This window comes from Pseudophryne corroboree, chromosome 10, assembly GCF_028390025.1.
Source record: "Pseudophryne corroboree isolate aPseCor3 chromosome 10, aPseCor3.hap2, whole genome shotgun sequence".
Taxonomy (NCBI): Eukaryota; Metazoa; Chordata; class Amphibia; order Anura; family Myobatrachidae; genus Pseudophryne; species Pseudophryne corroboree.
The window spans coordinates 48,819,057-48,845,196 of record NC_086453.1 but is presented as its reverse complement, the minus strand read 5'-3'; the positions used below and the strand labels follow the sequence as shown (position 1 = coordinate 48,845,196).

Here is a 26,140-nt window from a genome sequence, read left to right as displayed (position 1 = left end):
AGTCTTGAAAAAGACAAGGACCCTGCTGAAGCAGGTCCCTTCTCAGAAGTAGAGGCCACGGATCGTCCGTGACCATCTCTTGAAGTTCCGGGTACCAAGTCCTTCTTGGCCAATCCGGAGCCACTAGTCTTACTCCTCTTTGCCGTATAATCCTCAATACCTTTGGTATGAGAGGCAGAGGAGGAAACACCTATACCGACTGGTACACCCAATGTGTTACCAGCGCGTCCACAGCTATTGCCTGCGGATCTCTTGACCTGGCGCAATACCTGTCCAGTGTTTTGTTGAGGCGAGACGCCATCATGTCCACCATTGGTTTTACCCAACGGTTTAATAGCATGTGGAAAACTTCTGGATGAAGTCCCCACTCTCCCGGGTGAAGGTCGTGTCTGCTGAGGAAGTCTGCTTCCCAGTTGTACACGCCCGGGATGAATACTGCTGACAGTGCTATCACGTGATTCTCCGCCCAGCGAAGGATCCTGGCAGCTTCTGCCATTGCCCTCCTGCTTCTTGTGCCGCCCTGTCTGTTTACATGGGCGACTGCCGTGATGTTGTCCGACTGGATCAACACCGGTCTTCCTTGAAGCAGAGGTTTCGCCTGGCTTAGAGCATTGTAGATTGCTCTTAGTTCCAGAATGCTTATGTGAAGAGACTTTTTCAGGCTCGACCACACTCCCTGGAAATTTCTTCCCTGTGTGACTGCTCCCCAGCCTCTCAGGCTGGCATCCGTGGTCACCAGGATCCAATCCTGCATGCCGAATCTGCGGCCCTCCAATAGATGAGCCTCCTGCAACCACCACAGAAGGGATACCCTTGTCCTCGGCGACAGGGTTATCCGCAGGTGCATCTGAAGATGCGACCCTGACCATTTGTCCAACAGATCCCTTTGCATGGAATCTGCCGAAAGGGATTGCTTCGTAAGAAGCTACCATTTTTTCCCAGGACTCTTGTGCATTGATGTACATACACCTTTCCTGGTTTTAGGAGGTTCCTGACCAGGTCAGATAACTCCTTGGCTTTTTCTTCGGGAAGAAAAACCTTTTTCTGAACTGTGTCCAGAATCCTCCCCAGGAACAGCAGACGAGTTGTCGGCATTAATTGGGATTTTGGAATATTCAGAATCCATCCGTGCTGCTTTAGCACCTCTTGAGATAGTGCTAAACCCATCTCTAGCTGTTCTCTGGACCTTGCCCTTATTAGGAGATCGTCCAATTATGGGATAATTAATACGCCTTTTCTTCGAAGAAGAAATATTATCTCGGCCATTACCTTTGTAAAGACCCGAGATGCCGTGGACAAACCAAACGGCAGCGTCTGAAACTGATAGTGACAGTTTTGTACAACGAACCTGAGGTACCCCTGGTGTGAGGGGTAATTGGAACGTGGAGATACGCATCCTTGATGTCCAAGGATACCATAAAGTCCCCTTCTTCCAGGTTCGCTATCACTGCTCTGAGTGACTCCATCTTGAACTTGAACTTCTTTATGTACAGGTTCAAGGACTTCAGATTTAGAATAGGCCTTACCGAGCCATCCGGCTTCGGTACCACAAAAAGAGTGGAATAATACCCCTTCCCTTGTTGTAGAAGAGGTACCTTGACTATCACCTGCTGAGAATACAGCTTGTGAATGGCTTCCAAAACCGTCTCCCTTTCTGAGGGGGACGTTGGTAAAGCAGACTTCAGGAAACGGCGAGGTGGCTCTGTCTCTAATTTCAACCTGTACCCCTGAGATATTATCTGCAGGATCCAGGGATTTACCTGCGAGTGAGCCCACTGCGCGCTGTAATTCTTGAGACGACCGCCTACCGCCCCCGAGTCCGCTTGCGAAGCCCCAGCGTCATGCTGAGGCTTTTGTAGAAGCCGGGGAGGGCTTCTGTTCCTGGGAAGGAGCTGCCTGTTGCTGTCTCTTCCCTCGTCCTCTGCCTCGTGGCAGATATGAATAGCCCTTTGCTCTCTTATTTTTAAAGGAACGAAAGGGCTGCGGTTGAAAGGTCGGTGCCTTTTTCTGTTGGGGAGTGACTTGAGGTAGAAAGGTGGACTTCCCGGCCGTAGCCGTGGCCACCAAATCCGATAGACCGACCCCAAATAACTCCTCTACGCATCGCCTGTCCACTGTCGTGTCCATAAAGCTCTTCTGGCCGAAATGGACATAGCACTTACCCGTGATGCCAGTGTGCAGATATCTCTCTGTGCATCACGCATATAAAGAAATGCATCCTTTATTTGTTCTAACGACAGTAAAATATTGTCCCTGTCCAGGGTATCAATATTTTCGATCAGGGACTCTGACCAAACTACCCCAGCACTGCACATCCAGGCAGTCGCAATAGCTGGTCGTAGTATAACACCTGCATGTGTGTATATACCTTTTTGGATATTTTCCATCCTCCTATCTGATGGATCTTTAAGTGCGGCCGTCTCAGGAGAGGGTAACGCCACTTGTTTTGATAAGCGTGTTAGCGCTTTGTCCACCCTAGGAGGTGTTTCCCAGCGCTCCCTAACCTCTGGCGGGAAAGGGTATAAAGCCAATAACTTCTTTGAAATTATCAGCTTTTTATCAGGGGCACCCCACGCTTCATCACACACGTCATTTAATTCTTCTGATTCGGTAAAAACTACTGGTAGTTTTTTCACACCCCACATAATACCCTGTTTAGTGGTACCTGTAGTATCAGCTAAATGTAACATCTCCTTTATTGCCAAAATCATATAACGTGTGGCCCTACTGGAAAATACGGTTAATTCGTCACCTTCACCACCGGAATCAGTGCCTGTGTCTGGGTCTGTGTCGACCGACTGAGGCAAGGGGCGTTTTACAGCCCCTGACGGTGTTTGAGGCGCCTGGACAGGCACTAATTGAGTGTCCGGCCGCCTCATGTCGGCAAACGACTGCTTAAGCGAGTTGACGCTATCCCGTAATTCCACAAATAAAGGCATCCATTCTGGTGTCGACCCCCTAGGAGGTGACATCCTCATATTTGGCAATTGCTCCGCCTCCACACCAATAACGTCCTCATACATGTCGACACACACGTACCGACACACAGCAGACACACAGGGAATGCTCTATACGAAGACAGGACCCACTAGCCCTTTGGGGAGACAGAGGGAGAGTCTGCCAGCACACACCAAAAAGCGCTATATATGACAGGGATAGCCTTATGATTAAGTGCTCCCTTATAGCTGCTTTTATATTAATATATTGCCATTTATTTTGCCCCCCCTCTCTGTTATACCCTGTTTCTGTAGTGCAGTGCAGGGGAGAGACCTGGGAGCCTTCCTGACCAGCGGAGCTGTGACAGAAAATGGCGCCGTGTGCTGAGGAGATAGGCCCCGCCCCTTTTTCGGCGGGCTCGTCTCCCGCTATTTAGTACATTTAGGCAGGGGTAAATATCTCCATATAGCCTCTGGGGCTATATGTGAGGTATTTTTAGCCTTTTTAAAGGTTTTCATTTGCCTCCCAGGGCGCCCCCCCCCCCAGCGCCCTGCACCCTCAGTGACTGCCGTGTGAAGTGTGCTGAGAGGAAAATGGCGCACAGCTGCAGTGCTGTGCGCTACCTTAAGAAGACTGCAGGAGTCTTCAGCCGCCGATTCTGGACCTCTTCTTGCTTCAGCATCTGTGAGGGGGCCGGCGGCGTGGCTCCGGTGACCATCCAGGCTGTACCTGTGATCGTCCCTCTGGAGCTTCATGTCCAGTAGCCAAGAAGCCAATCCATCCTGCACGCAGGTGAGTTCACTTCTTCTCCCCTCTGTCCCTCGTTGCAGTGATCCTGTTGCCAGCAGGAATCACTGTAAAATAAAAAACCTAAGCTAAACTCTCTAAGCAGCTCTTTATGAGAGCCACCTAGAATTGCACCCTTCTCGGCCGGGCACAAAAATCTAACTAGAGTCTGGAGGAGGGTCATAGGGGGAGGAGCCAGTACACACCACCTGACCTGTAAAAGCTTTACTTTTGTGCCCTGTCTCCTGCGGAGCCGCTATTCCCCCATGGTCCTTTCAGGAACCCCAGCATCCACTTAGGACGATAGAGAAACAGTAATAATCCAGATTCTGGCTACGAATGGTAGAAATAGAAACCTAAACCAAAGAGCTTGCCATCTGCACAGAAACCGTATTAGGCTTCTCTACAGAGATTTCTAGCAGTGGATGTCAACAGCACCGAAATAATGCATGCACTTATTATGACGGGTCCCAGTGGGAGTGGTATGATGTGAAGTCGCCCGATTTATTTCATGCTGGGGAGGCGTGATACGAAGTCGCCCCATTTGCCTCATGCTGGGAAGGCGTGCGAAGAACAGCATGCAACAATATAAACAGGAAAACAACTCGTCAAAGTAATAATCCTCCCAGGTCACTGCCCCGCAGAGAGAGACGTAGTCACTAGAACATGTACACCGTAAGGTCTGCACTGTAGAGCCATCATTCCCGTCTGGGAAGAGCCATTTTCAACACAGCTACAACAAGAACGGTGTACACCCCTGTGCACTTAAAACTGCATTTTAAAACCAAATTAAGGGAAAAATTTGAGGTGGTAGATGACGTGTACCATCTATGCATTGCGGTGGCAGCCATTTTATTGTGAGCTGGAGTAACAAAGCCAATCATTTTTACAAAACCACGTAACAGCAACAAGGCCTAAAAGTGTCACCAATTGCTACACAAACGTCAGTCATGAGAACGTAGTCTATTTGTTTAGCTCTCAAAATGACAGCCTCACAAGTGCATTAACCAAAGGGAAACTTACACACAAAGAAAAAAAAAAAAAACACATGATATAACAGCGAAGACTTGTCTATAAAAGTGGTAATGCTGAACGGAATCCGCATCCTTGTAGTGCCCAAACAAGAGGCACCTTAAAGAGGAGCAAGCACTCAAATTTGACTAACTTTTCATCTGCCCAAGCTGGAGTCCTGGATGGTTTCATGATTTTTCTAACCTCTCTGGCCATCTACCACAGCCGTTAGGGGGAATTAAATTCAGCAAGATGTGCTGCCATGCATCCATCTGCACATATCGGCCAATTAAGGAAGCTCTAGTTTTCCTGCACACTTCTATGGATGTAGACAGACGCACTGAGCTGAAATCCCCCGTATGAGTGACGGGGGAGGATTGTTGCTCCTTCAGCAGTTTTTAAATTAAAACTTTTTTATTGGATTACTTGGGTCTTCTTTTTTCTTTTCATCTGCGCTACATTGTGCCCCAGGTCTAGTCTCCGGACACTACCTGAACAGCCCCAGATACATCACCTGGGAGATAAAGCTGAGCACTTTAAATTCACCCCAAAAATGTATTTGCATGCACAGATGTTGTCACCACTGTTAAGGGGGCCACACACACGATACAATTTTGACGCATCAGAACAATAACTCGTTTTAAAAAAATGTGAAGTTCCCACAAACTGTAACGATACGCGGTCCCGCGGGTCGTTGGTCGTTTCTCCAGATCTTCCCTACTGCAGGGAAGCTCGGTCAATTTCGTTAGCAACAGATCAGCATTGACATATATATCGTTGGGTCGTTTGTCAAAGAACACTTTTTGCACAATGTCGTTTGTCCAGTACTGCTGGGGGGGGGGGGGCTCAAGGGAAATAGTTAACGACATTGCAACGTTTGCGAGTTGTCTCGTGTGTGGCCATCTTTAGACTTTCTGCCACAAAACAATAGTGGAAAAGAAGTAACTAGCCTGTGACCGATGAACTACAAAACATTGCCCTGCCAACATCTCCCCCTAAACAGCCAACATTTAAACCCAAAAACGTTGTGTGCCGTGTGAGTACTGGGTGACTTCATAGGGCGATAATCAATGGTTTATCCTTACCGATCTCTCGTCTAAAGTGACAGGAGATTGTTCTGTTTAATCAGCCCCTGTACAATTTACAAACCACAATAATCTGATACAGTACTATTTGCAAGGTGTTAAATCGCAACCAAATGGAAATAGGCCTAACTATGTGCAGACAACCTTTACAAAACACTATTTAAAATGCACCATTCTGTGGGTTGTATCACGATGAAATACAACCTATTGATTTACTAGTCACTAATATAACAAATTGACAGACCCCATATTGGTTCAGGCCACAAACTGGCTGGGTGTGATAACAATGCACTTTAAATTGGACCTGTTACTGTGGCATGGCAGAGACGGCCATTTTGAACACTTACCCTACAAAAACACAACCTATAAATTCACTGGCAAGCAGTTCCTCAGCTTGGTCATGGGTTCCTTTGTTGCACTGTCATGGATACAGACTTGACTAACAAAATGGCTACCTATATGAATATCTTTTAATGCAGAGGTTCCCAAACTCGGTCCTAAGTGCCCCCTAACAATCCGTGTTTTAAGGATATCCTGGCTTGAGCAGAGGTGACTTAATTAGTACCTCAGACAATTTGAGTTAACCATCTGTGCTCAGCAATGGATATACCCTGGACTGTTCAGGTACCTTGAGTACCGATTTTGGGACCACTGCTTTAATGTTTTGTCTTTTCATAAGGATGTAGACTGAGTGGGCAGGGAGTTAACTGGCCCTGACACATTTCCTTAACACCAACAATTATAGACAGGCCTGTTATATTCCATGTGGGGTAAAAACACTTCAGGCCTGCTGCCTGAATTTGATTTAATTACCATTGTATAAATAGGATTTCAGCAACCGTAATTAGCTGCATGTTCCACGAGTCAACACAAGAATGTCCAACTATAAACTTGGACTCGCCATGACTGGGAATGCAGTACATTAGACGTGCCCAGAACCTGTTTTCAGGACCCTGTCAGCTATACATTGTGTTACCAACTGCCTCTTCTGGTGTTCCAGGACAATAGCTCACTGACAAGGGGTCACAGGACAGTGACACGCTGACAAGGGGTCACAGGACAATGGCACACTGCTGGTAAATAAAAAGTTAATCACTACAGCACAACACACGGACAAACATCAATTAACATGTTTCCCACTGAATTTCGCATTGGTGGAATTATATAGGTCAATGTTTAGGGCAAAGGTCAGGCAATTGCCACAGCAGTATTATGGTTTTATGAAGTTTAATGTGTGATAAAGAGTCCTCAACACTAGTATGTTGATTGGCACTTTACAGGTAAATAAAAGTACTGCGACTATATATTTAAATTAAAAAAACACACCACACAAAACTCATCTAAAAATGAAAATGGTGCAACACTCTTACCATAAAAACATGTGTAGCAATTCCATGAAAACTAGTTATCCAAGAATTCCACATTTGAAATACATACAGGGCCTATGTTTTACACAATACAGACAAAAAACCTCCATTAATGTTCGATCCTACCAATCATATCTTGCCTAGATTTGATTGGGCCAATTTGGTGATCTGACGATTTCATCTACAACTGCGCATGGGTCATATAACAGCCTCCTCACATCCAAAACACATTTTTACCACTGGGACTGCTGTGTTTTCAATTGTAGTGACCATTTTCAAAAAATATCAAGCAAACTAATGAATATAGGTGATGGGGAAACAGTACAAACACAGACCCCAATCGTACCCATCAAACCTCCAATTATTACCAAAAAAAAAACAAGAAAAGTTCTTTACTGACCCAAACCCAATGGCTTAAATGGATTTATTGACTTGACTAAGATCACACTAATTTCACTGAACTACAACATACCAGAATACGGGGCAGTACAGAAAATGACAACACTATATACTACAGAGGATACAGCTGGAGGTGGGACCACCATCATACAGGTCACGTATTTCAGACATACAAAGAGCATATAAAAAAAAGTTAAAAACATTTTTTTATTTTTTTTAAATGAATGTGTATTATCCAATAAAGGAAGGAGCATTCGTACAATTCAGTTACCTGGATCTTATAGCCATTATGAACCACACGATAACAAACACAAAGGAATACAATAACTAGGTGTTGGCAGCAAATGTATTTATTTTAGGTGCTCTAGCTACCTACATTAGGGTTTAACAAAACAAATCTCTTAGGGGTCGATTCTATTCGGCAACTTAAAAATAGCGCCGGGAATTAGCTCCCGACGCTATTCAATTCAGCTGCTAGTGACCCGCAATTGTCGGGAATTCTTCTCTCATCCCCGGGGGATGAGAGAAGAAACCAGACAAAAGTGCTGCCTCGCGGCCGGCGCGAGGCTGATTTTGTCGGGAATCAGCATCGCCGCGGGTAGTTAAGTCGGAGAATGCCCGTTCTCCCGACAAAACTACCTGTTAAGTCGGCGAGAACGGGACATCGCCGACTTAACTGGAGCTGAATTGAGTAGCGTCGGGAGCTAATTCCCGGCGCTATTCTTAAGTTGCCGAATAGAATCGACCCCATATACTGTACAACGGAATACAAAAAACTCAATGACTTATCTAGGAAGTATCCTATAGCAACATTAAAAGGCAAAATGAAGTTCCTTATAGAACTGGTTCACATCAAGTTGTGTGTCGGAAAATCAGTCAGCAATGTTTGGCATATGTGGAATCATCCTACCCAGTGACACAAAAGACACATCCTTGTGCATATGGAAACCTGCTGCACAGAATAACACATCCTTACTGCCCCTCTCCTAGTGATGAGCCAACACGTGGACTTCACATCGTCTGAGCAGGATTCTCCCCTCCCACACAAGATCACCCACTCCACATCACAGCCTGAGCTGTGGGGGCACGCAATATGGATCCCACGCGGCTCTCCTCCACACTGAGCGTGACTGCCACCGGAGCCCATGCTCCACAATCCAAGCATAACGGTCACCTGGGCAGATTTAACCCGTACCTCAACAATGCCAAGCCCCGCACTAAACCTTGCTAAGTCTGTCTGCACCATTCTACTCGTTCATAGACTATTGCTGACGGGGCAAGGTGCGCCGACTGCAAGCTCTGTGGGCATCGGATACAGCAAGCACCCATCAAAAATGAGGACAAGGATAAAAACGGAAAAAAAACCCTGAAGTGTCATTACTGTAATAAAACAAGCTACAAATGTCCCCCTAGTTTTACTGTATTTTATCTATAAGAAAAAAGGCATCCGCGATGGCAGAGCCAATATTAGATGAGCTTTAAACCATGCACACTATTTCTCAGTGGCTTATCTTGCATAGAGCGCAGCCTCCAGTCTACACAATCACACAGATCGGCAAGTCATGCAACTGATAAGCTGCAAACAGGACTTCCAAGACAATCATCCACTTCCACTTTCTGGCCAGAGGGATTTCTGCAAAAACTTATTCTGAAGCGATCCAAAGAACACGGACTGCGGAATTGTTAACAAAGACTATTAATATTGTACGTTTTCCAATTGTGCTTTCAACTTACTCCAACAATTACTGTTGCTTTGTAATGCTTGGGACTAATAGCCACCTAATGTTCCCGGATTTTACTTTGAGATCGCCTCTGTAGAAATGCAAATAACTGTATACACTCCTATCCATACACAATAGCTCTGCTTCCCCTAGTCTAGGGTTCCTCAACCTCTAGAATGTCCCATCACGTGATGATATGAGATCACAAAAAGTATACCCGTGAGAAGTAAACAATCACTTACTGTACATTTAATTGTTTCACTTTTGTACGCGATCTTCCCTTAACTAATAAAATTAATGAAATGTACTATAGAGTACACATATACCACAAGCACACCTTTTTAAGTTTATACACAGGGGAAGAGATGTTGGTTATAAAAAGGAACATTACAAAAAAAAAAAAAAAAAAAAAAAAAAGGAGAAATTACAATTTTAAAAGCCCTCTTCACCTTCTGTACAATCTGCATATCTAAAGCACACAAAAAGGTCCTGGAGTCCATATATTGCCTTTTGTCTTCTCCAGTCTGACAGGCACCACACATCCCCCCCCCCCTTTCCCTTTAACATTGTCTCCTATATCCAACAATAACACAACTCTTTAATTTAAGATTGTCCAAACAAGGAAGGAAAGTGCTGATTAGAGGTAAATGAAGAAAAAAAAAAAAAAAAAAAATCAAAAAACACAAGTTACCACTGTTCCTGCACACAACATTTGTGGCGCTGTCTCTTTAAATGCACCAATTCCCCCCTCCCTCTTCCCCATCCCAAACCACACCACCCTCTCTCTAATCCCTTGAGCCAAAAGCTAAAAGGCTGGAATTCAATCTCTGTTTCAAAAAACCAACATTACATCACTCCCGATTCCAGGACAGCATTAAAGACACAGACTGCAAGAACAGCACACACACTCACATTTATACAGTGGAAAGTTTACAAGGAATTTCCATCTGTCTGGGCCTGCGAGTTAACACAAGGTCTTAACTCTTTCAGCACCAACGAAAACAGCAGGTAGCCATGCAGGAAAAAAAATAAAAATAAAGACTGAAAAAAATACATATTTTGAAAAATCATTAACTCAAATTTGAATTGCAAAAAACAAGTTGCAAATTAAAATTACTTAACGCAAAACCAGACTTATGTTTACACTGGGATACATATAGATATTTCTCAATATAAGACATAGTCCTATAATATATTATAAATACACACATACCCATCCCATACAAATACATCCAGTAAAATTGTTTTTATTTTTAATAGACTCCGAGACTACAAATTAACGCTGCCCAGGAAAGCAAAGTGTTAAAACTATTATTTTACACTAGTTTTAAAGAGTCTGGGAGTTCTGTAATTGTATTACTAATATGGCCTTGGCTCTGGTTTAAACAGACATACAAATCAAAAAGATGTGAACTGTTTGGGAGCCTCAATTAGGGACAAGTCTTAACAGAAGCAGAATAGAGTTTAGGAAGAGGAGAGGGGAGGGTGAAGAAGAGGAGGGGGGAAAGCTTCAAATTCCAAAAGACAGACAATCAGACTACCCAGGGAGGTGGGGTGGGTTTAAGGTGGCGCCAAATAAAAGGGAGAGGGGGGGGGATACACAAAACAATATTACAAAGAAAAGGAGGGAGACTGGACACCAAAATGACAGCTTATATCCCAAGAAGGGAGGCACCTGGATAGAGTTTGTTTAGGTGGAAACGGAACGTGACGTGGAGAGATCAATGCAAAGTGAATGAGTATATTAAATAATACTGTGATAAACCAACAGATGCAAAGTAAATTGATAATGAGCAATAACAATATGTAATAATACCCATGTCTACATTGTTGTAAAAAATATATATTATGAAAAATAAAATGAAGGAGCTCCAGGTGCAACATAATAAAGTCATATGTTCCAAAAGTTCAAAATGACCGGACAAGCAATGTCTTTCACACACAAAACCCTGACAAGCAGCCATCCCAGACACTGCACATGGGCCTCCTTACATTAGGAAGCAGAGACACACTCCACACAATCACACCCAACCAACACAAGTGAATGTGCTCCCCTGCGGCATCACCAGCCCGGCTTCCTGGCACAGGGCGGTGGGGGTAACCCTGGCAGGGCTGAGCTCATGGAAAGTGTAAAGGGGCCATTTCCCGTATGCTGGGCAGAAGTTTGGCACCGTTAACCCCTTCCCTCCCGGACCGGCCGGGCCACCTTAACAAACACGTTGTGAGTCGGAAACATAAAAAAAAAAAAGAAGTAAAGTTCCATTTGGAACGTGGAACTCGGATACACTGTATCCGCCCAGGAGACGGGGAGGGCTAGAAACCGGCAGACAGTCCCGGTGTTCAGGACCCCCCCTCTCTATAAGCAGTGCAACAGACACCCCCAAAGTAGAGATAATGGGGTGCTGAGCCGTCTCAGCAGCGGCAAGTCCCGGTAACCCCCCCAGGCAGTGACAGCAGCAGTTAAGGGGGCAGATAGTTTGTATCACCCACACCCCTCCAGGGGCAATAGAGCAGCGTGCCCCCAGCGCTGTGCCAGTGCCACACATGCTGCAGCCGGGACAGTAACTTTGCACCCCGCGGACGGGACACGCTGCAGCCGCCGCACAATCACAGCAACAAGTGCTGAGCGCGGAGTGTGCGGGCGCCATGTGGCCGGAGTTGCGGGACTGTTACCTGGCTCGGCCGGGGTCTTCATGGCTGTGTCCCGCTCTCTCTCTCTCGGCTGCTGCTGCTGTGCTCTCCGCTCGGTGCCTAGCTCCGGTGTGAGGATCGTCTCCACCTCCCGCTCGGGGCCCCGGGCTCTCCTCCCCCCCAGCTCACATTACACCCGCGGGACGCCCACGCCGCGGGGAGCCGCCCCCTCATGACGTCACCCAGCACACGGAGTCGCCATGGAGACTCCCCCCCACGCGCGACGCGGCGCCGACGTCACGGGAGAGATACGGGGGCAGCGTGGTCGGTGTGTGACTGTGTAAATAGTGAGGAGAGGGGCAGTATGGTGTGTGTAATACAGGGATGGCAGTGTGAGGGGTAATAGTGAGGAGAGGGGCAGTGTGAGGGGTAATAGTGAGGGCAGTATGATGTGTAATACAGGGCTGGCAGTGTGAGGGGTAATAGTGAGGAAAGGGGCAGTATGGTGTGTATAAGACAGGGATGGCAGTGTCAGGGGTAATAGGAGAGGGACAGTATGATGTGTGTAATACAGGGATGGCAGTGTGAGGGGTAATAGTGAGGAGAGGGGCAGAGTATGATGTGTGTAATACAGGGCTGGTAGTGTCAGGGGTAATAGTGAGGAGAGGGGCAGTATGGTGTGTGTAATACAGGGATGGCAGTGTGAGGGGTAATAGTGAGGAGAGGGGCAGTGTGAGGGGTAATAGTGAGGAGAGGGCAGAGTATGATGTGTGTAAGACAGGAATGGCAGTGTCAGGGGTAATAGGAGATGGGCAGTATGGTGTGTGTAATACAGGGATGGCAGTGTCAGAGGTAATAGTGAGGAAAGGGGCAGTATGGTGTGTGTAATACAGGGATGGCAGTGTCAGAGGTAATAGTGAGGAGAGGGGCAGTATGGTGTGTAATACAGGGATGGCAGTGTGAGGGGTAATAGTGAGGAGAGGGGCAGTATGGTGTGTGTAATACAGGGATGGCAGTGTGGTGTGAGAGGTAATAGTGAGGAGAGGGGCAGAGTATGATGTCTAATACAGGGCTGGTAGTGTCAGGGGTAATAGTGAGGAGAGGGGCAGAGTATGGTGTGTGTATATACAGGGATGGCAGTGTCAGAGGTAATAGTGAGGAGAGGGGCAGTATGGTGTGTGTAATACAGGAATGGCAGTGTCAGAGGTAATAGTGAGGAGAGGGGCAGTATGGTGTGTGTAATACAGGAATGGCAGTGTGAGGGGTAATAGTGAGGAGAGGGGCAGTATGGTGTGTGTAATACAGGGATGGCAGTGTCAGAGGTAATAGTGAGGAAAGGGGCAGTATGGTGTGTGTAATACAGGGATGGCAGTGTCAGAGGTAATAGTGAGGAGAGGGGCAGTATGGTGTGTGTAATACAGGGATGGCAGTGTGAGGGGTAATAGTGAGGAGATGGGCAGTATGGTGTGTGTAATACAGGGATGGCAGTGTCAGAGGTAATAGTGAGGAAAGGGGCAGTATGGTGTGTGTAATACAGGGATGGCAGTGTCAGAGGTAATAGTGAGGAGAGGGGCAGTATGGTGTGTGTAATACAGGGATGGCAGTGTGAGGGGTAATAGTGAGGAGAGGGGCAGTATGGTGTGTGTAATACATGGATGGCAGTGTGGTGTGAGAGGTAATAGTGAGGAGAGGGGCAGAGTATGATGTCTAATACAGGGCTGGTAGTGTCAGGGGTAATAGTGAGGAGAGGGGCAGAGTATGGTGTGTGTATATACAGGGATGGCAGTGTGAGGGGTAATAGTGAGGAGAGGGGCAGAGTATGATGTGTGTAATACAGGGATGGCAGTGTGAGAGGTAATAGTGAGGAGAGGTGCAGTATGGTGTGTGTAATACAGGAATGGCAGTGTGAGAGGTAATAGTGAGGAGAGGGGCAGTGTTGTGTGTGTAATACAGGGCTGGTAGTGTCAGGTGTAATAGTGAGGAGAGGGGCAGTATGGTGTGTGTAATACAGGGATGGCAGTGCGAGAGGTAATAGTGAGGAGAGGGGCAGTATGGTGTGTGTAATACTTGGCTGGCATTGGGAGGGGTATAGTGAGGAGAGGGGCAGTGTGGTGTGAGAGGTAATAGTGAGGAGAGGGGCAGTGTGGTGTGAGGTAATAGTGAGAAGGGGGCAGTGTGGTGTGAGGTAATACTTGGCTGGCATTGTGAGGGGTATAGTGAGGAGAGGGGCAGTGTGGTGTGAGAGGTAATAGTGAGGAGAGGGGCAGTGTGAGGGGTAATAGTGAGGAGAGGGGCAGTATGGTGTGTGTAATACAGGGATGGCAGTGTGAGGGGTAATAGTGAGGAGAGGGGCAGTATGGTGTGTGTAATACAGGGATGGCAGTGTGAGGGGTAATAGTGAGGAGAGGGGCAGTGTGAGGGGTAATGGTGAGGAGAGGGGCAGTGTGAGGGGTAATAGTGAGGAGAGGGGCAGTATGATGTGTAATACAGGGCTGACAGTGTGAGGGGTAATAGTGAAGAGAGGGGCAGTATGGTGTGTGTGTAAGACAGGGATGGCAGTGTCGGGTAATAGTGAGGAGAGGGGCAGTATGATGTGTAATACAGGGATGGCAGTGTCAGAGGTAATAGTGAGGAGAGGGGCAGTATGGTGTGTGTAATACAGGGATGGCAGTGTGAGAGGTAATGGTGAGGAAAGGGGCAGTATGGTGTGTGTAATACAGGGATGGCAGTGTGAGGGGTAATAGTGAGGAGAGGGGCAGTATGGTGTGTGTAATACAGGGATGGTAGTGTGGTGTGAGAGGTAATAGTGAGGAGAGGGGCAGAGTATGATGTGTAATACAGGGCTGGTAGTGTCAGGGGTAATAGTGAGGAGAGGGGCAGAGTATGGTGTGTGTATATACAGGGATGGCAGTGTGAGGGGTAATAGTGAGGAGAGGGGCAGAGTATGATGTGTGTAATACAGGGCTGGTAGTGTCAGGTGTAATAGTGAGGAGAGGGGCAGTATGGTGTGTGTAATACAGGGATGGCAGTGTGAGAGGTAATAGTGAGGAGAGGGGCAGTATGGTGTGTGTAATACTTGGCTGGCATTGGGAGGGGTATAGTGAGGAGAGGGGCAGTGTGGTGTGAGAGGTAATAGTGAGGAGAGGGGCAGTGTGGTGTGAGGTAATAGTGAGAAGGGGGCAGTGTGGTGTGAGGTAATACTTGGCTGGCATTGTGAGGGGTATAGTGAGGAGAGGGGCAGTGTGGTGTGAGGTAATACTTGGCTGGCATTGTGAGGGGTAATAGTGAGGAGAGGGGCAGTATGGTGTGTGTAATACAGGGATGGCAGTGTGAGGGGTAATAGTGAGGAGAGGGGCAGTATGGTGTGTGTAATACAGGGATGGCAGTGTGAGGGGTAATAGTGAGGAGAGGGGCAGTGTGAGGGGTAATAGTGAGGAGAGGGGCAGTGTGAGGGGTAATAGTGAGGAGAGGGGCAGTATGATGTGTAATACAGGGCTGGCAGTGTGAGGGGTAATAGTGAAGAGAGGGGCAGTATGGTGTGTGTAAGACAGGGATGGCAGTGTCGGGTAATAGTGAGGAGAGGGGCAGTATGATGTGTAATACAGGGATGGCAGTGTCAGAGGTAATAGTGAGGAGAGGGGCAGTATGGTGTGTGTAATACAGGGATGGCAGTGTGAGGGGTAATAGTGAGGAGAGGGGCAGTATGGTGTGTGTAATACAGGGATGGCAGTGTGAGGGGTAATAGTGAGGAGAGGGGCAGTATGGTGTGTGTAATACAGGGATGGCAGTGTGAGGGGTAATAGTGAGGAGAGGGGCAGTATGGTGTGTGTAATACAGGGATGGCAGTGTGGTGTGAGAGGTAATAGTGAGGAGAGGGGCAGAGTATGATGTGTAATACAGGGCTGGTAGTGTCAGGGGTAATAGTGAGGAGAGGGGCAGAGTATGGTGTGTGTATATAAAGGGATGGCAGTGTGAGGGGTAATAGTGAGGAGAGGGGCAGAGTATGATGTGTGTAATACAGGGATGGCAGTGTGAGAGGTAATAGTGAGGAGAGGGGCAGTATGGTGTGTGTAATACAGGAATGGCAGTGTGAGAGGTAATAGTGAGGAGAGGGGCAGTGTTGTGTGTGTGATACAGGGCTGGTAGTGTCAGGTGTAATAGTGAGGAGAGGGGCAGTATGGTGTGTGTAATACAGGGATGGCAGTGTGAGAGGTAATAGTGAGGAGAGGGGCAGTATGGTGTGTGTAATACTTGGCTGGCATTGGGAGGGGTATAGTGATGAGAGGGGCAGTGTGGTGTGAGAGGTAATAGTGAGGAGAGGGGCAGTGTGGTGTGAGGTAATAGTGAGAAGGGGGCAGTGTGGTGTGAGGTAATACTTGGCTGGCATTGTGAGGGGTATAGTGAGGAAAGGGGCAGTGTGGTGTGAGAGGTAATAGTGAGGAGAGGGGCAGTGTGGTGTGAGGTTATAGTGAGAAGGGGGCAGTGTGGTGTGTGTAATACTTGGCTGGCATTGTGAGGGGTATAGTGAGGAGAGGGGCAGTGTGGTGTGAGAGGTAATAGTGAGGAGAGGGGCAGAGTATGATGTGTGTAATACAGGGCTGGTAGTGTCAGGGGTAATAGTGAGGAGAGGGGCAGTATGATGTGTGTAATACAGGGCTGGCAGTGTGAGGGGTAATAGTGAGGAGAAGGGCAGTATGGTGCGTATGTATAGTATAAGGCTGATAGTATGCGGGTAATAGTAAGGAGAGGCGCAGTATGGTGTGTGTGTGTGTGTGTGTGTGTATAGTATATGGCTGATAGTATGAGGGTAAAAGTAAGAAGAAGGGCAGTATGGTGCGTATGTATAGTATAAGGCTGATAGTATGCGGGTAATAGTAAGGAGAGGCGCAGTATGGTGTGTGTGTGTGTGTGTGTGTGTGTGTGTGTGTGTATAGTATATGGCTGATAGTATGAGGGTAAAAGTAAGAAGAAGGGCAGTATGGTGTGTGTATAGATTAGAGCTGATAGTATGGGGACCATAGTGAGGTGAGGGGCAGTATGGTGCGTATGTATAGTATATGGCTGATAGTATGCGGGTAATAGTAAGGAGAAGGGCAGTATGGTGTGTGTATAGATTAGAGCTGATAGTATGGGGACAATAGTGAGGTGAGGGGCAGTATGGTGTAAGTGTGTGTATAGTATAGGTCTGATAGCGAGGAGAGGGGCAGTATGGTGTGTGTGTGTGTGTGTGTGTGTGTGTGTGTGTGTGTAGTATAGGGCTGATAGTATGGGGATAAAGGGAGAAGAGGGGCAGTATGGTGTGCATATATATATATATGTATAGTATAGGTCTGATAGTGAGATGGGCAGTATGGTGTGTGTAGTATAAGGCTGATAGTATGTGGGTGATAGTAAGGTAGATAGGGGCAGTATTGTGTGTGTGTGTGTGTGTGTGTGTGTGTGTGTGTGTGTGTGTGTGTGTGTGTGTGTGTGTGTGTGTGTGTAGTATAGAGCTGATAGGAGAGGGGCAGTGTGTGTATAGTATAGAACTGATAGTATGAGGGTTATAGTGAGGAGAGGGGCAGTATGGTGTGTGTATAGTATAGGACTGATAGTATGAGTGTAATAGTGAGATGAGGGGTAGTATGGTGTGTGTATAGGGCTGATAGCATAAGGGTAATAGTGAGGAGAGGGGCAGTATGGTGCGTGTGTGTGTAGGGCTGGTAGTATGAGGGTAATAGTGATGAGAGGGACAGAGTGTGTGTGTGTGTGTGTGTGTGTGTGTGTGTGTGTGTGTGTATATATATATATATATATTTATTAGTATAGGGCTGATAGTATGAGGGTAATAGGAGAGGGGCAGTATGGTGTGTATAGTATAGGGCTGATAGTATGAGGGTAATAGGACAGGGGCAGTATGGTGTGTATAGCATAGGGCTGATAGTATGAGGGTAATAGGAGAGGGGCAGTATGGTTTGTATAGTATGAGGGTAATAGGAGAGGAGCAGTATGGTGTGTATACTATAGGGCTGATAGTATGAGGGTAATAGGAGAGGGGCAGTATGGTGTGTATAATATAGAGCTGGTAGTATGAGGGTAATAGGAGAGGGGCAATATGGTGTGTGCAGTATAGGGCTGATAGTATGAGGGTAATAGGAGAGGGGCAGTAGGGTGTGTATAGTTTAGGGCTGATAGTATGAGCAGCACCTGCCCTAACCAATATAATGCCTTAGGCAAGATTTGGCTGGTGCCCCCTTGCACAGACGCTAGTTTTGCCTCTGACCCTGCACCCCTTTCCCAGCACCATCACCCCTCACGGCAGTCCTCATTTTGGTGGTCCTATCCCCTATATTTTAACTAAGAACAGTGAGCACATTCGGTGTGCAGCCCTAAACGGGGTGTGTTCTTGCTGGGAAGGGGCATGGTCACACAATAATACCCCCAGTTGAAATTATGCCACACAGTACTTCAACTTTATTCACATTATATCATGCAGTAGTGTCTCTTATTCACGTTACACCACACAGTAGTACCACGTTACTCCTCACAGTAGTGCCCCTTATTCTCAATACACCACACCATATTGCTCTTTATTCACATTAGACCACACAGTAGTGCCCCTTATTCACAATACACCACACCATATTGCTCTTTATTCACATTAGACCACACAGTAGTGCCCTTTCTATATGTTACTCCACAAAGTACAGTAGCACATTTTATACACATAATGCCGCACATTAGTTATGCATTTCGTATGCAGATAGAGCCACAGTCATACACAGAATATAGGGGGTCATACCGAGTCGATCGCTCGCTAGCAGTTTTAGCAGACGTGCAAACTCATAGTCGCCGCCCACGGGGGAGTGTATTTTCGCTTTGCAGGAGTGCGAACGCCTGTGCAGCAGAGCGCCTGCAAACACATTATGTGCAGAACAAGACCAGCCCTGTAGTTACTTATTCTCTGTGATGATTGCTGCGACGAGTGACACGGTAATGACGTCAGATACCCGCCCAGCAAACACCCGGCCACGCCTGCGTTTTTCCAAACACTCCCAGAAAACGGTCAGTTGCCACCATAAACGCCCTCTTCCTGTCAATCTCCTTGCGTTCGGCTGTGAAATTGGAATCGTCGCTAGAACCAGTGCAAAACCACAAAGGACTTCGTACCCGTACGACGCGCGTGCGCATTGCGGTGCATACGCATGCGCAGATTAGCCGTTTTTTCTCTGACGTCCTAGTGGATGCTGGGTACTCCGTAAGGACCATGGGGAATAGACGGGCTCCGCAGGAGACTGGGCACTCTTTAAAGAAAGATTAGGTACTATATCTGGTGTGCACTGGCTCCTCCCTCTATGCCCCTCCTCCAGACCTCAGTTAGTTAGAATCTGTGCCCGGCCAGAGCTGGATGCACTTAGTGGGCTCTCCTGAGCTCACTAGAAAAGAAAATATTTGTTAGGTTTTTTATTTTCAGTGAGATTTGCTGGCAACAGACTCACTGCTACGTGGGACTTAGGGGAGAGAAGCAAACCTACCTGCTTGCAGCTAGCTTGTGCTTCTAAGGCTACTGGACACCATTAGCTCCAGAGGGATCGAACACAGGGCCTGACCTCGATCGTCCGTTCCCGGAGCCGCGCCGCAGTCCCCCTTGCAGAGCCAGAAGACGGAAGATTCCAGAGAAAATCGGCGGCTGAAGACTCCGGTCTTCAATAAGGTAGCGCACAGCACTGCAGCTGTGCGCCATTGCTCCCACAGCACACCACACGCTCCGGTCACTGGTGGGTGCAGGGCGCTGGGGGGGGGGGGCGCCCTGGGCTGCAATTTGTATACCTTACTTGGCAAAATGCACATAATACAGTTCTAAACTGTATATGTGCCTAATCCCCCGCCATAAATATTATTAAAAAAGCGGGAGAAGCCCACCGCTGAAGGGGCGGGGCTATCTTCCTCAGCACAGCCAGCGCCATTTTCTCTTCACAGCTCCGCTGGAAGGAAGCTCCCCAGGCTCTCCCCTGCAGTATACACTACGGAAAGGGTAAAAAAGAGAGGGGGGGCACATAAATTTAGGCGCAATTGTGATAATAAGCAGCTATTGGGGGGAAAATTCACTTTGTATTAGTGTAAATCCCTCTGTTATATAGCGCTCTGGTGTGTGCTGGCATACTCTCTCTCTGTCTACCCAAAGGACTTTGTGGGGTCCTGTCCTCAGTCAGAGCATTCCCTGTGTGTGTGTGTGCGGTGTGTCGGTACGGCTGTGTCGACATGTTTGATGAGGACGCTTACGTGGAGGCGGAGCAGGAGCCGATAAGTGTGATGTCGCCCCCTGCGGGGCCGACACCAGAGTGGATGGATATGTGGAAGGTATTAACCGACAGTGTCAACTCCTTGCATAAAAGGTTCGATGACGTAACAGCATTGGGACAGCCGGCATCTCAGCCCGCGCCTGCCCAAGCGTCTCAGAGGCCATCAGGGGCTCAAAAACGCCCGCTACCTCAGATGGCAGACACAGATGTCGACACGGAGTCTGACTCCAGTGTCGACGAGGATGAGACAAATGTACAATCCACAAGGGCCATTCGATGCATGATTACGGCAATGAAAAATGTGTTGCACATTTCTGACATTAACCCGGTTACCACAAAAAAGGGTATTATGTTTGGGGAGAAAAAGCAGCCAGTGACTTTTCCCCCATCTGATGAGTTAAATGAATTGTGTGAAGAAGCGTGGGGTTCCCCAGATAAGAAACTAGTGATTTCTAAGCGGTTACTAATGGCGTATCCTTTCCCGCCAACGGATAGGTTACGCTGGGAGACATCCCCTAGGGTGGACAAGGCGCTCACATGCTTATCAAAAAAGGTGGCACTGCCGTCTCAGGATACGGCCGCCTTAAAGGAGCCTGCAGATAGAAAGCCGGAGGCTATCCTGAAGTCTGTGTATACACACTCAGGTACTATACTGAGACCTGCTATTGCTTCAGCATGGATGTGTAGTGCTGCAGCAGCATGGTCTGATTCCCTGTCAGATAACATTGATTCCCTTGACAGGGATACTATTTTGCTAACCATAGAGCATATTAAAGACGTAGTCTTATATATGAGGGATGCACAGAGGGACATTTGCCGGCTGGCATCTAGAATTAATGCAATGTGCATTTCTGCCAGAAGAGTATTATGGACTTGGCAGTGGACAGGTAATGCTGATTCTAAAAGGAACATGGAAGTTTTGCCTTATAAGGGTGAGGAATTGTTTGGGGACGGTCTCTCGGACCTCGTGTCCACAGCAACAGCTGGGAAGTCGACTTTTTTACCTCAGGTTCCCTCACAGCCTAAGAAAGCACCGTATTATCAAGTACAGTCCTTTCGGCCCCAGAAAGGTAAGCGGGTCAGAGGCGCGTCCTTTCTGCCCAGAGGCAGGGGTAGAGGGAAAAAGCTGCACCAGACAGCCAGTTCCCAGGAACAAAAATCCTCCCCTGCTTCCACTGATAAAGCTAACTATTTATCGTGTATATAACCCTTTATGAGGTCTAAGAACACTGTACGCTATCTACGTGAGAAGTACCGTAAGGGTACGCAAGTTGCGTATCGATCGCTTAGCCGTGATCGAGACGCTCAGGCGTCACGTTCACTCACGGCCAAGTGATCGCAGGCAGGCAGACTATTGGCAGTTGACTTATCGTAATGATTCGCTATAGCGTAGCGGCGCTCGGGACCACGAGGAGATCACCAGCGATGCAGACGCTCACAACGTTAAACCTTTATATCTATACCCTTAACAATGAAATACACAGTATACCTTAGTGTAGAGACAAAGTGTAAGTGCAACCTTGTGTAACCTGATTAACTACAAAGCTGTTTGAGCGTAACAGACGCTCAGAGAATACTTAATACTATAAAGAATACACAGATACCTGGGCTTAGGGTCCGAAACCTATTATGTGTATTATGACTATTATTCTTGCAAAAGGAATCACAGTACAAATGATACACTACAATATAACATAAACCAACTAACCAGATAAACTACACAGGAAATACAATACAATACAATTAAAGGAAAATACGAGAGAAAGAGTAGAGAGAGAGAGGGAGAGAGAGAGAAATGGCTCACAGTAAGACAATATGATTACGGAGAGAACTTACGCACAAGGGGAACGATCGCATGCGCCTCGATATCCAGCTCCCGATTATCAGCAATGAGAACCGTTGAAGAGAGTGAAGTTGGATATGGTCGGCCTGCTATTTATGCCCCACACACAATACAATTCAATGGTCCCTACAATCTCATTGTTCATTGGACACAGAAATTCGGCTTCGCATTATAACAAAAGGTCATAGGTTGATTCATACAGGTGGGCTGTGACTATTTCCAACTGCTCAGGTGGGAGGGAAACTGGGTTTCCCGCCGCATGGGTAATAAAGTGCAAATAAAGTAAATGTTCATAAACTTCTTATGTCCATAACTATTCGCACGAGCGATTGATCTGCTTCAAACCAACACCGGAATATTGCTAATTAAATACTCTTCCGATGGATACTAAACACCACTGTATTACTCCTATCTGACCCTTCGTATCAAACAAAGAGGGATTCCTCTGTTCATGAACATTCTATATTAACCAAACTTTCAGAATCTATCAAAGGGACCATGATCTACAAAATACATTATTAGTGAAAATATGTAACGAAAGAGTCGCCCGCTAGACGCATACAATCTCTACCGTAAATGCGCATACCGTGCGCCTGCGGGTGCCCGCAACAGCGAGTATGCGCACGCACGGGAGAGCGCGCGCATGCGCAGCAGGGACACATATGAGGTGCAAATATGGTAGTGTGCATAGAGATATTTTTCTGACTTTGACAGTCCACCCTTTGGCAGTCAATAATAACTGCCACTTCCTGAAAACATTTCAAAAGGAGAAAAATATATGTCAGGGGTTAATTCATTTCCATGGTTGGGTGAGGGAGGAGAGAGGAGTAGGTGTGAAGAGGGTATGACCTAGTGTGATAGCAGAAGCATGTGTGTATGAGTCCATGTTTGGGGGGTCATGTATCATCGTGCCGTACGTGTTGTAAATCAAGCTTCGAGGTATTGCGAAGTATACATTTGAATTCCTTCTTATCCTGTGGTACAGGTCTGTGGATGGGCTGTCAAACTTTACCGAGCTCTTTTCGGATTTTGAACAAAATGGGGAGCACATTTTAGTTGATGATACATGAATGGGGGAATATGTGATTGCTGATATCTGTGCCTGTATTCCCTATACTATGTGTGTCATTACCTGAGGGTTGTAGAAATGAAGAAAAGACATAATTACGGTAAATGCGGTGGTATTCTATGTCAGGTTAATGTACATCTGTCAGTTGAAGTTTTGTTCGGTATCAGTTGAAAGTCGTCTTCTTTGCGCTGTTTTGCTCATTAAGCGTGAGCAATAAGCTTTGTCAGTGCCATTAGATTTACAAAAAAAATGTTGGGCTAGCGTAATTTTAAGAATTCTAGGGAAACTGGGGATCCATGGCAAAGTTCATCAAGTGTCCATATCTCAAGTGGTCAAAACTTCTTCTTTGGTCTATCCGTTGTCTGTATAGCGTCTCATCAACTTCCTCGTCCAAGGGGGTCTTGTTATCTTGGAGAAAAACCAGAAAAACAGGTGAAAGAAACGGACCGTAGAAATCGCATTTTCATCACATCATTGTTTCTATCGTTGGGTCGTAAATCAAATCCAGGTTAATTACAGTTTCCTCACTCCTCAAACTCATCACTCTGGTACTTTGTTTGCACCTCATTAAAGCCTGCCCGCATCTAAATATCAATCCAATCGATATAACGACACCTAAGATACATAGTAGAAACTTCCCAACATCCATTATGACTCCTTGAGCCCAGTCTCCCAAACCGGAGAACCAATTTCGCGGGTTCAACCATGACACCCAACCAGTCAGCTCATTACCTACAGCAGCAAGAGTGAGATTGTGTTTTCGGCGAAATTCCCACTTTAATTGGAGAATATCGTCCATCTTTTGGTCTATGACCTCTACCGGATCCTCGGTGCTATTCGTGATATACGTGCAACACTTCACGCCGTACTGTGTTGCCAATGTAACACAATATCCGCCTGTCACTGCTGTGAGGTAATTAAGAACCATTCTATGCTGTACCAGTTCTGTTTTATAAGCTTGAAGTTCTCTTCCAGTGTATCTAAACGTGTCATCATACATTTCAGTGATATTATCTAACAAATTGGCGAGTGCGGAAATGTATCTATAATTCATCACTCCTCGAGCGGTGCGAGTGAAATCTAACGCCACCAGAACCTGAATCCCGGTGGATTCATGGATCAGATCAGAGGCCGGATGCTCTAACCTTTCTGACAGTTGTCTTTTAACGAGGTGCTCGTAATGAGTGTGAGTATAAGGAGCTTGGGCACCACGGTGTATGTCTTTCATTTTATCATGAGTTACAGTCATTACTTCAGGCAATACTCTTCCAATATAACACAATCCTTCAGAGTTTGGGGCAAGCCACTTGTACGCCTTTCTCCCGCATATGAAATATGCATCATCGGGGAGAACATATGGGACGGAGAAAGACATTACCATATTACACACCTTCCAGGTGAAATCTCCTAGCCCTAATTCTTCCATCTGCTTAATGCACGTATCAGGTTGTACGATATGTGCACAGTATCCTGGTGATACTTCTCCAACTCTAGTAATCCTATTTCCTAAGGTGTATCTATACCGGAAAGATTTTCCTCTACTGGCTATGTGGCGTACAAGCTCTGTATCTGTAGGCATTCTATCTGCTCTATGTGAAAAGGTCATGGTGTGGTTACTCCATGATACTTCCCAATTTCCCGGCTTTCTGGGATTGGAGATGTTGAAACATAATAGGGACCTATCCACGTGGTATTGGTGGAGCTTCAAACTAGGAGGGCTGGAGATATTAAACCTCCGGTCCACCGGTCTCCCACCATTTAACTCAAGTACCTCCCCTATCGTTAAAGGAAATGGTACTAGCCCTGATTTGCTATGACCCTGAGGTACTTGAGAGCATACCCAACAATCTGTTTTGTTTAATACGTTACCCACTAAGGAGTGATAGTCACTCAATGGATGCCGGTCCATATGGATATTAAAACTGGATTGGCATTTCTTAATGCACCCATCCTCAATGACATTGTTACAGAGCCTACAGATACAGTTTTCTTCAGCTAACAATCCGTCACAATTTCTTCTATGATCAATGCTATCGGATCGTTTTCTGATACTCGCCTTTGCTTGTTGGTTAGGTTGATCTTGGAAAACTACGCCTCCATCTTTATCATCAGAACCCATTCCAGAACCTCTATCGACCTCCATGGTACTCTCGCCGGAACAGACTGCTCTGGTTAACATCATGGTCAACAGGAAAATCCGGATCACAGTCTCTTGGGGCAAGTCCATCTTTGAGAAGGAGACGAAGAAGAATGAGAAGGAGGAAAAAAGAAATTTGAGGGAGAGGGGATGGGAAGTGGAGGAAAATAATAAAAGGGAGTGGGGAGTCGACAACAGCTCTCGGTCTTCAAGGCTCAGGTGCCGCCTCAGTCCTCCTGGAACAGACACTCCAGTGATACAACCTCTACCGTCTGTTCCTTATCACGGGACTTCTCTGGATCAGCAACCTTCTTGCAGTGGGATGAATGGACCCAAGTCTCTCTCTCAGCAACCTTCAATGCTGTAGTGCTAGTCAATAAGACCTGGTATGGTCCTTCCCATCTGTCAATAAGGCAACCTGAGCGTAGAAAATTTCGTATCATTACATAATCCCCAGGTTCAATGTCATGACAATTACTATCAGGTAGATCAGGAATCACCAACTTCAGATTATCATTTTGATTCCTTAACTGTTTACTCATGTTAATCAAGTACTTTACAGTCACTTCATTGTTACATTTCAAATCATCCTGAGGGTTAATCATGACATGCGGTTGTCGACCAAACAAGATTTCGAAAGGGGACATATTAAGAGGGGACCTGGGAGTGGTTCTGATACTGTACAATACAATGGGCAAAGCTTCTGGCCATGTCAATCCTGTCTCTGCCATCACTTTACTCAATTTATTTTTAATAGTGCTGTTCACTCTTTCGACCTTCGCACTCGCCTGTGGACGGTACGGAGTGTGCAGCTTGCTATCAATTCCCATCAACTTACACATTCCTTGAAAGACATCACCTGTAAAATGGGT

General features: G+C 46.7%; 1 protein-coding gene across 2 annotated transcripts in view; it reads right to left on the bottom strand.

Annotated features, from left to right (window-relative positions):
* The window catches only part of ERF (ETS2 repressor factor), a 48,156-nt gene extending 35,965 nt beyond the window's left edge, over positions 1-12,191 (bottom strand). The window contains exon 1 of one of the 2 annotated variants that reach the window (XM_063942350.1): positions 11,980-12,191. In XM_063942350.1, the coding sequence (XP_063798420.1) occupies positions 11,980-12,001 (22 nt within the window). In that variant the 5' untranslated portion in view covers positions 12,002-12,191. The remainder of the gene's footprint in view (positions 1-11,979) is intronic. The other variant, XM_063942351.1, reaches the window with a different exon arrangement.
* Positions 12,192-26,140: the final 13,949 nt, after the last annotated feature.